The 13572-nt window shown below is 47.0% G+C and overlaps 1 protein-coding gene across 3 annotated transcripts in view; it reads right to left on the bottom strand.

The window, feature by feature from the left end:
- The window catches only part of ZBTB16 (zinc finger and BTB domain containing 16), a 165175-nt gene extending 153953 nt beyond the window's left edge, over positions 1-11222 (bottom strand). For 2 of the 3 annotated variants that reach the window (XM_089538591.1, XM_089538593.1), the window contains exons 1-2: positions 10962-11222; positions 5003-6334 (exon numbers count right to left, since the gene is read on the bottom strand). In XM_089538591.1, the coding sequence (XP_089394717.1) occupies positions 5003-6258 (1256 nt within the window). In that variant the 5' untranslated portion in view covers positions 6259-6334; positions 10962-11222. Of the gene's footprint in view, positions 1-5002; positions 6335-9636; positions 9798-10961 lie in introns of those variants that run through there. The other variant, XM_089538592.1, reaches the window with a different exon arrangement.
- Between the last annotated feature and the right edge of the window lie 2350 nt (positions 11223-13572).

Here is a 13572-nt window from a genome sequence, read left to right as displayed (position 1 = left end):
CAGGGCTGAGTGGGGATTCGAACTCTGGTCTGTTGGAGGGTTACTCTTAATACAGAAACCACTACAGCATGCTAACTCTAAATATATGGAGACCCCTCTTGTGCGCTTTTCTTGGCAAGATTTATGGAAGAGGTGGTTTGCTGTTTCTCTTAGGCTGAGATAGTGTCACTTGCTCTAAGTCTCCTAGTGAGTTTCCATGCTGAGTGCAGATTCGAACCCCAGTCTCATGAAATCCTAGTACAATACATAGACTGCATTTATGAGATGACTGCATCCATAAGCTTTATATGTCTCTCTCCCCCCCAAGAAAACCACCCAGACCATGTTAAGACCATCATAAATAAATAATTCTGACAGCCATAATTGTTGCTCCAATTGCACCTAGAAGACTGCAAAACAGGGGGGCTTTTACCAAAAAGAGAGAAATAAAGGCTTCTTAAGGCTACAAAAATCCTCCTCCTTACTCATAATGTTCAGTAATTCACAATGAGCCTGGCATTTACTTTGCAAAGTTAAGAAAAACCTAACCCTGGCATATATTATTGGAGAGTTCTCACAAACCTCAGCATGTTCAGCATTAAAATCTCCAAACCACAAAATGTGTCAAGTCACCAAGACATGGCACTCTAGCAAATATAAATAAAACTTCTCCCTTCCCTGACCCAACATAAATAATGATATTATGATTGTTATTTATTTCATTTGCATGTTGCTTTTCTCTCAGAGTGGGACCCAAGGTGGATCCCAGGCAGTATCATTTAAAATAAGCTTCACAATAATTTTTTTTAAATGATTAAAACCACAACATAACACAGTATAAAAGCGTTCAAAAAGCACACAAAAGTTTGAAACGACAGGTAAAGCATCCCAATGAGAAGTTGCCCTGCTTGCACACTAAAAGCCAGCAACATATAAAAATAAAAAATAAAATAAATTGGACCAATGGTAAATAAATTGCAACTTAGCAACAAAGAGAGATAGAACCACCATTAACTTTCCAAGAAAGGTTCTGTCTCTCTGAAAGCAATGCGTTGTTTTATAGTAGGACAGCGTCATTCATAATTTCCATCGCACTTTTATAAATGCATGCCATTTCCTCAGTGCTTTTGCATTTTTCTTTGAGGACAACAGTGTAACCGTGCAAAGAAATGAGCCAGTTGTGTTGCCATTGCACAGGTGGGAAGCCAATAGATCACTTGTGCCAACTGGTCCAAGTTGCATCCAGATGTTGGCATGTCCTAAGCCAACATTGCCTTTCCGTTTCATTCGCCCTCTCTGTGTGTCTCTCTTTTCTCCTTAAACACATACACACACTTTATGGCTGGCATCCCGTGGGTGACAAATGTAAGTTGCATTTCTCATGTTATGTGAGTTATTTATTTTTTGGATAATGCACAATGGCACAAGGGCAGTGTAAGTAGACTTGGTCATGAAGAAATGTTGTGCATGTGTGGTTGCACATGAAAGTGCACAGAGTAACATGCCTCTGTGCATTGCACACTATAGTGTCATAATGGGTTGCCTGCCATGCACACTGTCCATTGATGCACTATATTGGTATTCAGTAGTATGGATTGTGTAATACAACTCTGCCAGAAGATATTCACGCTGCACTGAAGCAACATAGGAACTCAGCCTCTATTATCTTGGTCATGGATGGTACTATCCCTCAGGTGGCTTAAAACTCACCAAACTCTGCTGCACAGTCTTAAACACACCCTTAAGATGCAGAAAGATAAATGTATTTATTTTTGGGGACAACTGCATAAAGACACTTGGTCATGGAGGAACGTTGTGCATGTGTGATTGTGTACTAAAGTACACAGAGTAGCATGCCTTTGTGCATTGCACATTGGAATTTCATAATGGATTGTCATCTGTACACACAGGCCACTGATGTACTACTTTGGTATTCAGTAGCATTGGTTGTGCAGCGTGACTCTGCCAAGAGATATTCATGCTGCGCTGAAGCAACATAGGATCTCAGTCTCTATAATCCTGCACATGGATAGTACAATCCTGTTTATGGATGGTGCTATTCCTCAGGATATCAGGGTGTTTAAAACTCACCAAACTCCACTGCACAGTCTTAAACCCACCCTTAAGATGCAGAAAGGTAAATGGGTCACACACAGGGAGGACAAAACGTAACCTCCGGTTAGCCACCTATCATTACTTTTGGATTTGCAATTTCGAGAATGCAAGTGTCAAGACTCCCAACAAATTGCAGAAGTCTTCAACACACACACACACACACACACACACACACACACACACACTCCACAAATGGACAAAGACAAGAGCCTCTCCTATACATTCTGTCCATTTGGACCACGGTAATTAAAGCCGGTTGGTTCATTAAAAACACTTCAGAGCAGATCCAGCATTGTTTCTCCAAATCCCATTAGTGGCCAGCCCTGTAAATATGTTGACACAGTATTAGACGCACCAGAAATATGCTCCACTCTGTATATCCAATCCAAATGTTTGCACAAGGCTCAACCGAGACACTCAGAGGCAAAAAAAAAGTTTCGGTTTTCTGCCCTGGCTGGTAAAACGGTGCGCAAGGCATGGGGTTGCATGTCCCCTTTTCCACCCACAGAACAAATTTGCCAGGCTTTTGGTTCTTTGCACCAGCAGCCGAAGAGATGAGAAAGCGGATACCCAGACCTGCCACCAACTACAAAAGGGAAAGACCATACTTGCAAAGTAACAGAGCTTTAGTGGGATCATTTTCTCGGGTTCGTCCTCAAAGACATCCCTCAAAGTTTGCTCAAGGAACACAAAAGATCAATTATGTGCTGAGGCCTAGAAACATTTATTCACTAAAACTGCTACGGCTGAATTAAGCCACCGAGGGAATATATATATCTATATCTATAGATATAGATATATATATATATAGATATGGACTTTTAAAAGAAAACCCCTGATTTCGAGGAACTGGACTCTGTCGAAATGGATTCACACACATTCCCAGGTTGCAAGTTATTTTAGTTCATTATTTTAAAATCAGTACACCTCTCAGTTGAGCCAATACCTGCTTTTTTCTAGTTGTTCACGCTGTAATCCTTATTTTGGAATAAGCCTCACCAAACTCAGTGGGACTTCTGCCTAGTAAAGATCGTGATATTTACATTTATTTCCCGTACCGTTAAAAAAATAAATACATACCGGTGAAATACTGATCAATTCAATGCGCTTTTAATGTGCTAATCTCTTTTAACGGCTGCTTTAATGCTGCCAGCGCAAATGGACAGCAACCATTTTTAGTCATCTCATCTCAGGGGGGAAAAGCAATCAACAGGTCCAAAAAATACAGTATCTAGTAAGCCAAAAAGCAACATGAGTGAGCATCAAACACAGTGTGACGTTTACAAATACATATATACAATTTTGATGTAAATGAATTCTTCCAGTTTTCCAACCGTGGCAAATCATCATTTCCCTCTATTTACACTTCATGCCTCATCTTATGTTTCTTCTGATTCATACCCACATTTGTTTCTCGCTTTTTCTAAGATTTGCATGAAAATTTGTTAGCATTTCATGCGCATGCCTCTTTCCTAATCTGTGCATTTTCTATGTGAGTTTACCCAATAGATGCAATTTTTGCAAGCAATTTTCCTTAATTTGGGGTTTTCATTCATTTTTCTGCTTTCTTCCACACTCAAATATACTCCTCAAATATACACACATACACTGTTGATATCACCATTTTTTGCCTGCACTCTTGGATAGAGTTCATTGCAAAATTCTGAGAAGGATAACTCTGCTTGGAGTCGAATATTGGTTCTGGAAATGTGGATTTGGTCGACTGGATATCAAAAGGTGTGAAACCCCCTTGCTGGCCTACAGCCTCTTAGAATAAGCAATAATAATAATAATAATAATAATAATAATAATAGTGCCTCCTTCCACACATGTGGACACACCACCCCATTTCAATTGCAAAATGCCCCACTGCCAAAAATAATAATTGCTACACAAACGTTGGATGTTGGAGATAAACCTGATAGATACAAGGGATGGAGAAGACAGAGAAGGAGGAAATGTACTTCTTAAGATGGACAGGTGTACTGGTAGTTTGAAATTAAAAAGAAAAGATAACAGGGTTTGGTAACTTTCTGGCCTGGGTTGACAATAGCTGACCATTCAGACCTATGCAGAAATAAGCTCCATCAAAGACACTGGAGGGTGGTCCATCTCTCAAAGATGCAAGTGTTCCTCCTGGACATCATCATATAGGGATCAAGTCAAGCACCAGCTAGAGGAGGCCCATGCAAACTATGGGATTTACCTACATATTAAATTAACACTTGATTCAATGGAAGCGCACTCAACTAGAACTAACCCATAGGCATGAGATACACACACACACACACACACACATATACTTATACATATACATATATATGTTTATATGCCTGATGCCTATGGGTTAGTCTCAGTTTAGTGTACTTTCATCGCTTCCATTGAATCAATATATATCCTGTTGATTCTTATTTTTCTCATCAGGAGTTACATGTGCAACACTCCCTCATTCCTCGAACTTTAATTTTAAAACACTGGATAAACAATTCAGCAGACCTTCAGAAGGAAATGCAGGTTTGGTTGAATTACAGCACTTTGGTCCCATGCTAACTGCCCCAGCTGCATCCCGTGAAAAAGTTGGATTTGTAGTTAGTTTCATGAGGGATCTAGAACTCTGTGGCTGAGATTTAGTGCCTCACCAAAAAAATGACAAATCCCATGATTCCACAGGATGCAGCCATGACAGTTAAAGTGAGCTCATACATACAACTATGTAGTGAGGAAGGGCCCATGCTAGAGCTCTCTGCAAGCGCATTCTCAATATTTCACAGCACTATGAATCCCAAGGTCCCAAAGAATGCAATCATGGCTGGGTCCAAGGTGTGACAATTGCCTATCGTGAAAGAGACCACAGAGAGCAAGGCCTGATTGTGAAACCAGAGGTGGAAGGAAGACGTAACACTCTTACCGGTGCTGTTCCACCGTCTCATTGTCCGGCAGCTCAGCTCCGCAGACGCTACACTGTTCGCCAATGCTCCGGTTCTCAGTTTTTATCCCCACGGCCAGTTCTCCGAGTTTGCTGAAGAGCTCCCTCTGGATGAAGCCCTGAGGGAGGAGACCCCCATAGGCGCTGAAGTCCATGGAGACCGCCAGGGCCGGCTGCACCTGCAAAGCAGGACCCATGGCAGAGGGGAGACCCAAGACAGCCTCGGATTTGTGGTTCGGCAGCATGGAATAGATCCCCATGGGCTTCTCCCCATGGCAGGAGGCCATCAGCTCTGAGCCCCCCGTTGCCGGTGGCGTGCCGTGGACCACCTCTGATGGCTGATCGGAGTTCTCGTCCCGGGGGTAGTGGAGCTCTCGGGCGCTGGTGATGACGCTACTCCGCGTCGGGGTGCCAGGCCCTTGTTTGCCTTTGTCCTCCGCTCGGTCCAAAGTGCCCGAATCAGACGCCCGAGGACTCTCATGGTTGCCGGATTCCTCCACCTGCATGGCCTCCGTTTTCACCTCTGAGGAACCAGGACGGAGCCCACCAGATGCAGCATGCAAGTCCTCAGGGGTGCCATGCAACACCCCTTGGAGCAGCGACTGGCCAATAGTCATCAGGCTATCCACAGCAGCCTTGGTGGGACTCATGGCAGAGAGTCCGAAGGAGGTGGAAACGGAAGGGCTCTGCTCCACCAAAGGTCCCGTCAAGCTCTGGCCAGCCAGACTGGAGTAGCCGCTCTCTTCGCTGGAATGCTTGGAGATGAGGATATTCTTCATGTATTTGGCCTTCCGGTCCTCCTCCTCTTCGGTGGTGCTTCCATCGGCCATGCTGGCCTCGGTGTCATTGTCCTCCGAGGCCTGGATGGTCTCCAGGATCTTTAAGCACTGCTCCTCCAGATACTCAATTTCTAAGATCTCGGCAGCATAGAGGAGGTCATCCAGGTCTTCCACTTTCGCTTGCAAGGTGGCCGTGTAGGCATACTCCAGGATCTGCTGGAAGGTCTTTGGCGAGAGGAAGTCCAAGGTGTAATGCTGGCTGCTGCGGTGGAAGAGGATCTCGAACATTTTACTTGTGCAAGCCAAGACAGTCCGGTGGGCGTGGAACTCCTGGCTGTCCACCAGGATCACCACGTCGCACAAGGTCCCCGCCAGCCGCATCTGGTTGGCCTTCTGAAGGAGCCCCGTGGCATGGCTGGGGTTCTGGAGCTGTATCATCCCCATCTTAGTCAAATCCATAACGCTCCCGGGGTTCAGGCATCAGGAAGTCTGTCCGCTGCGCTGCCCAGAACTGGCTGCTTGGTGGGTCAGATCTCTGTCCAAAAAAAGAAGGAAAGATAAGGGAGGTGGGATGGGAGAGAAGTGATCTTTGGTTGGTTGGTTTCAGAAATATATACATGCATATATTAAGCCCCATGCAACATTGTGAATTAAGCTCCATGCAACAGTGCACAGAGCCCAGATGGTGGAGCGGTTTGAGCATTGGACTAGTATTCTGAAAACCAGGGTTTAGATCCCAGTTCAACCATGGAAGCCCTTTGGGTGACCTTGGGCAAGTCACATGCTCTCAGCCTCAGAGGAGAGCAAAAGCAAACCTTCCCTGAACAAACCATGCCAAGAAAACTACATGATAGGTTTGCCTTAGGTTGCCATACACTGGAAGCAACTTGAAGGCATTCAACAGCAGCAGTGTGAAACTGAACTGAGTCCTCTTGTTCGATTTTGCAGAGAATCCCCAAAAGCTAACATCCGTTTTCCAGTCTGTGGAACTCCTTCGCACTGGAGTCTAGCCTGATCTTGTCTCTATTCTCCTTTTGCCAGCAAGCAGAGGCCTGTTTTACTCAGAAAAGAAAAACTGGGCCATGAACTACCTGTTGCAAAAGGATCTTTTAATGGGCCAGGGTGCTGCACTTTTATTCTCACTGTTCTGTGTTAAACACTCTTTTTTTCCAATATAGTTTTCATTGTTAGAATTCATTAAATCTTGAATATATTCTTTTTGGTAACAAAGCATTACAAAATTGTGTTGCATGCTTGTATACATAAGAGTAATATCATTTCAGATTTGTAATTATTATGATTCATACAAGGCATGCAGATTACTGTTATACCTCAATCAACGTTACAACAAATGACTTTGTTAACACAAAAAGATATAGATGGTACATGTTGTTGTTGTTGTATGTTAAGTACTCTTAGACTGTTTTACATTAGGGTTGCACTTAATTTCACTTGTTGCATTTATTTCTCAATCTCTTCTTTTGCTATAACAAATATTATTATTTTCGTCAAAGCTACAGCTTGTTTGCATCCACCTTGGCTTCCATCCTGAGCAAAATGCAAGCAGTCGATGAAGCAACCCAAGCCCTGTTGCCTTTAGTAAGCCAGCCACAATGGCATGGAGAGATGGGTTTAGGAGATTCTCTGACCACCTCAAAAAAGCCCAAGATGATGAAATGATCATGACCATTTCCAATGGAGACTCTCTGTGTGTTTGTGGCTCTCTCTCGCCAAAGGCAAGGATCAGGAAGATGAGGCGGCGGTGGGGCCTCTTTGCTTTGCTTTCACCTCTGTCCAACAAACCCCTCTTTCACAGAGAGAGACAAAGGGGGCTGGAGGGAGTGGGGTGGGGACCCAGGATGGAGGCAGAGAAGACGGTCCGACTGAACACGCTGTAAATAGGGGGAGGGGGATGCAATCCAGCTGGAGAGTCACTACTACGACTACTACTACCACCTCCGTCCAAGAGAAGCTTTCCAAACAATATTGTACTCCGCTGCTGAAAGGGAGAGGAGGAAAAAGCAGTTAATCTTGCAACTTTTCTATGGAGTTTATCACACGAAGGAGATCGGGAGTTTATCCTGTTAATATTCTGGAAAAAATCGCATAATTACGCAAAACGATTTCACACAACGTTGCACAAAACCCGCCATTAAAGTGGCTACACAGGAGTATTAACACACAGCTTTTTACTTCCAGGGTTTCAGCAACAATGCATATCCATTATCACTTCATTTTGCGCCATTGCGTGTGATAATCATTCGTGCAATTACTCGCCATTTCCGCTTCATTTACGGGATGCTTTAAATGCGCTTTAATCTCTCTTTAATGCCGAAATCAGCCTCGGTGTGATAAGCCCTTATGGCAGCATGGAGACTGCAGGTTCCTCTCTCTCCTTGCACACACATGAGGGCACAAAGAGGCAAGGCACATCATGTATCATCCTCTCTATGCGCATGCCAAACAGAAGCTGACTCTTCCCCCTTTGTGGAGATAGTTGCAGGGAAAGAAAGCCATGTTTCCCAGGGGCTGGGCGACCCAGATCCAGCCCTTCTTCCAACTTCGGCTTGCTGTGGAGGAAACCAGGGTAGCCGAAGCACCCCAGAACATCTCCAAATGTGTACAAACTGTGCGGCAGAGGTTGAGCCAGCTCCAAAGGGATAACATGATCTGGAGAGGGGCAGGAACAGAGTTGCGCCAACTGGGGAGACCTTTGTCATTTCTCATCCCCACCTCCTGGCCAGTTTTTTAAGCAGAGACAAAACCGACACCACACACAACTTTCTGGCTCAAAGTGCCAGCATGCTATCCGTTTGGGGGTACTGAGCCAGGGTGGCATGGCGGTTTGAGTGTTGGGCTATGACTCCAGAGACCAGGGTTTGATTCCCTGCTCAGCCATGAAACCTGAGCTTGGGCAAGTCACACTCTCTCGGCCTCCGGAGAAGGCAAGGGCAAACCTCCTCTGAACAAACCTTGGCAAGAAAACCTCATGATAGCTTCACCTTTGGGTTGCCATAAGTTGGGAAGGACTTAAAGGCACACAACAACAACAACAGGCACACAGCCCACCTCTTTGGAAAGTCTAGATTTTCAGTTCCTTAGGGGGGTTGCCATTAATTCTTCAGTGCTTTTGTGCCCGCCCCTGACTTCTGCAAAGACAAAGACCTCAAAAAGAGGGAGTAGTTGGAGCTTCACAAATCTGCCAATGTCACAAGGACCAAGTAAAGAGGGCTTGCAGGAAAGGTTGAGGATGGGGTCCTCCTTCTTGGGGGCAAAGCTGTGGTGAGGGGATTCTGGGAGGACAGTCCAAAAAAAGACACCTTTTCTCATGCTCTGAAAGTTCTGTTAGTGGATTATGGGAGTGATAGTCGAAAGAGGTGCTTTTTCTCATGCTGTGGAAGTTCTGCCTGGGGGATTGTGGGATTAGCAGTCCCAGAGGAAGGCACTGGAGAGACCCCTTCCTTTCAAGTCTCCCTAAAGCCCAAAGGGCCACCCACCTCTGCCCCAGAGAGCCCTAGGTCCCAGCCCCTCTTGGGCCTTCCCCATCTCATCCCATCCCATTCCAGGGGGTCCCCAAGGATCAAGAGGCAAAGGCTCAGGCAGGGGACCCCCAAGAGACCCCCCCAAACCCCAGCAGTCCGTCCAGGTGCGCAAAGCTAGCCAAGCAGGGCTGGCCAAAGAGGATGCCCCCCAGACCCAGACCCAACCCCAGCCAAGCCCTTGGCAAAGAGAAAGGAGAGCCACCAAAGGTCGCCCTCTTTCCTCCGGGGGAGGACAAATGGAGGACCGGCCCCAAGGAAAAGCCAGAAGGGCTTCCTAGCGAGAGAAAAGGAGGACCTTTGGGAAGTCCCCCGGAGCTGGAAAGCGGAGGACAAGGGGGCTGGGAAATGGAGGCCGACGCTGGTCACCTCCTGTCGCCTGTGGGCCCCTCTTTTTCCCCCCAGATCCCTTTCGTATTATTAGTATTTTAAATATGATGGATGGATGGAGAGAGAGAGAGAGAGAGAGAGACGGATGGATAGGTAGGTAGGTAGGTAGGTAGATAGATAGATAGATAGATAGATAGATAGATAGATAGATAGATGATAGACAGACAGACAGATGGACAGATAGATAGATGATAGATAGATAGATAGATAGATAGAGAGAGAGAGAGAGAGAGAGAGAGAGAGAGAGAGAGAGAGAGATTCAAAGATGGATGGATAGATAGTTCCGGCATCCTTTCCCAAAGTCTTTGGAGGCGGCATCGGGGTGCGCAACAGGCGCCTTTTACTCTTGAAGGCTCTGTCCCAAAAACCCCAGACCTTGAGGAGGAGGAGGAGGAGGAAGAAGATGGTGATGCTGAGGGAGCCAGAGGGGGAAAGAGGCGAGCGAAAGGACCTGTCCTCCATCCCAGCCTTCTGTCCGGGAGGAGTGCCCAAAGGTCCTCCATTCCGAGCGAGCAGAAGAAGAGGAGAAGGACTTTGGGAAGAAGGAGAGGAAGAGGAGGCAGAAGCGAGCCTCAAGGGAGCATCGCCTGCGTCTCTCTCTGGGATATGCTGCGAAGGAGAAGAAGGGAGGAAAGAAGGGAAGAAAGAAGGAGGACAAAAAGAGGGAATAAAGAAGGGGAAAAGAACGGAATGAGAAAGAAGAAAAAAGAAAGAATAAAGAAGGGCATGAGAAGAAGGGTAAAAGAAGGGAAGAAAGAAGGAGGACAAAAAGAGGGAAAGGAGATAAAAAAGGAGTACAAGAGGAAAGGAAGGGGAAAGAAGAAGGAGAAAAGGGAAGAAAGAAGGGAATGAGAAGGAAACAAAAAAGAAGGGGTAAAGAAGGGAAGAAAGAAGAGGAAAGAAGGAGGACAACGGAAGGAAAGAAAGAAAGGGGAAAGAAGGAATACAGAAAGGGGAAAGAAGAAGGAAGGAAGAAGGGAAGAAAGAAGGAAGGAAGAAGGGGTAAGAGAAGGGAAGAAAGAAGGGGAAAGGAAAGAATAAAGAAGGGGGCAAGGAAGGGAAGAAGAAAGGGGGAAAGGAAAAAGAAGGGAAGGAGAAGTGGGGAAAGAAGAGGGGAAGGGGGGAAAGGAGGGAAAGAAGAAGCGGTGCCGAAGGGGGGGGGGGAGAAGGGAAAGAGAAGGAGGGGGAAAGGAGGAGGAGAGGGGAGAGGGCGAGGGCTCCGGGGCCACTGACCGTCTGGGCTGCTGGGGGCGAGGAGGGCTGGGCATCTCCGCCGCTGGGTCCCTGCTGCTTCCTTCCTTCCTTCCTTCCTTCGTTCGGAGGCTCTTTCGGAGGAAGGGAGGCAGCAGGAGGCAGCGGGAGGCAGGAGGGAGGCGGGCGAAGGAGGACCCAGAGCCGGCCCCCTCGACACCGCCCCCCCGGACTCCATCTTGACTCCTGGCACCCGAATGGCAGGGGACCCAGCAGGGCACACTCTCTCAGCCTCGGAGGGAAGCAGGGCAAGGGGCAGAGCCTGCCAAGGAATGCCCAGGAGGGTCTCCCCACGAGTCGCACTCTCTCAGCCTCAGGAGGGAGGGAGGAGGCCAAGGGAGCAGGCCTTGCCTAGGAAGACCTCTGGCCCTGGGAAAGGTCACAATCTCTCAGCCTCGGAGGGAAGCAGGCCAAGGGCAATCTCTTTGGGAAAAGCCTGGCCAAGGGAAACCAGGAGTCACACTCTCTCAGCCTCGAAATCAACCCTTGCAGCGACAAGAACACCCCCAAAAAGTCACCCCAGGGGTCTGCAAGGCGCACCGCCGCCACAAGAGGGCGCCTCGAAGGGCAGTCCGTTCCCACGTAACCCTCCTCCTGGACACGTGTAGAGCAGGCTACGTGTGAATAGCAACCCAGGCAGAGGGAGCCTCAGCGAAGGGGTGCGGAGAAAGCAGGGCGGGTGACACGTGTCGGGCTGGGTTCCCACATGCAAAAGCACTCTGCACGTGTTCAATGCACTTCTAGCATTTTTTTATGGTCCATTGCAAAACCTTCCCAGAAATAAAAGGGGAGAAAGGTAAGAAAAGCGTTGGAAAACAACCCCCCAAATGCTTTCAGGGCAATGGGTCTACTCTTTGCCGGACCCAAAGGAAGCCTGGGTCTCAGCAGGAGGTGGAGCACCCTGTCCTCCTTTTGTAGGACCCGTCCTCCATCCCACCAGGCATCGCCCTCCAAAAGCACTTAGGAGGGGGCTCCCAGCTTTGCCTTGCTCGTGTCCTACATTTCGGGGGTGCCTTGTCCTACATTATTATGAGGACACCATAATAATGCCCAAGAAAGAAGAAGAAAAAGGAGGGAATGCAAAGCCTTAAAAGAGAGGATTTGGAAAACAGCATCCTCCCAAATGCAAGAAAGGAAAGAAATCCAGGGGGAAATCCAGTGCGAAATAAGGTTTCAGCTGGACAGCGCTTTTTGCCCGGAGCCAAGATGGCGGCGGTGGCTTCATGAAAAGGAGGGGATAGGGGGAGGGACCGACAAGGCCACGCCCCTTCCTAAGCCACGCCCCCTGGATGGCACCTGCTGCTGTGGATGCCCAAACTGACCCAAGAAAGGAGGCCTTTCCCCCCAAAATGGGGTCCTTCCATCCCTTCAATAGGCAAACATCTTTCCAATGGAAACAATGCAAAGGGAAAGCACGACAGAGAAGAGGACTGTGTTTCCATTTGCAGAAATAACCCACTTTGACACCGCTTTAATCTGCCCTGGCTCCATGCTAAGGGATCCTAAAGTTTTAAAGTTTGCAAAGCAGATCCACTACACTTCCCAGGATTCCCTAGCATCCGCACTTGCAGAACAAACCCGCTTTGACACCGCTTTAAACTGCCCTGGCTCCATACCAGGGGATCCTCAGGTTTTATACTTTGCAAAACTCTAATGCCACAATCCACTACATTCCCCAGGATCCCCTAGCATCCGGACACTGTCTGCACTGGGAGAAATAACACACTTTGACACTGCTTTAAACCGCTCAGTGTCATGGGATTCTGGGAAGCATAGTTGGTTGTGGTGCCAACTATAAAAACCCAGGGTCCCCTTGCATGCAGCCACGGTCCCCCTTGCCCTCCTCCCTCTTTCCATCCATTTGGGGTTTTGAGCTTATTTATTTATTATCATTTCATTTATTTCATTACTATCCTGCCTTTCTCCCCAAAGCGGCTCCCAATAACAATTTTTAAAACATATTCCAATACATTATAAAATGGCAAATATTAAAACCACCATGAAATTGCCAAACCCATCCCATATAAAACCCATCCCACATCTACATGCTTGCAATGGATGAAGAGCGTTGATGGAACAGACCCAAAAGGAACAGCTCAGTTATATTGCATTATTTTACTTACCTCCTAACTTGCAAATGGTTTCAGAGGCCTGAAATCTCATCGCCGAGAGAGTCATTTTTGACTTCTGCAAGGTATGGAATTAAACCCCATGAACCCCATTAGCTGTAATGGAAACCTGATCGGTTTGGCTGTGGAAATTTCAATCTCTGGGGAGCAGAATTTTTTGTTTGCTTCTTAAAGATATGTACAATATCAAAGTGCAAACCCCACAAATGCATGGGATTGTTTAGGGTTTGTTAAAGCGCCTCCAGTGACTGCCAAGCCATTTCAATTCAAAGTGTGGGTTAAGACATCTCAGGTCCTATGTGGCCATGTTTTAGAAGAGTTATTACATAGCCCGAAAAACCCACAAAAAAACCTATGGATGCTGGCAATGAAAGCCTTCAACTTCACTCTGGAGACTAGGTTTTGATTCCTTGCTCAGCCATGAAACCCATTGGAGGATGCTGGGCAAGTCACACTCTCTCAGC

The sequence above is a fragment of the Sceloporus occidentalis genome, unplaced genomic scaffold (genome assembly GCF_023333645.1).
Source record: "Sceloporus occidentalis isolate IW3139 unplaced genomic scaffold, rSceOcc1.0.p SCAF_9, whole genome shotgun sequence".
Lineage (NCBI taxonomy): Eukaryota > Metazoa > Chordata > Lepidosauria > Squamata > Phrynosomatidae > Sceloporus > Sceloporus occidentalis.
This window is presented reverse-complemented; position numbering and strand designations above follow the sequence as displayed.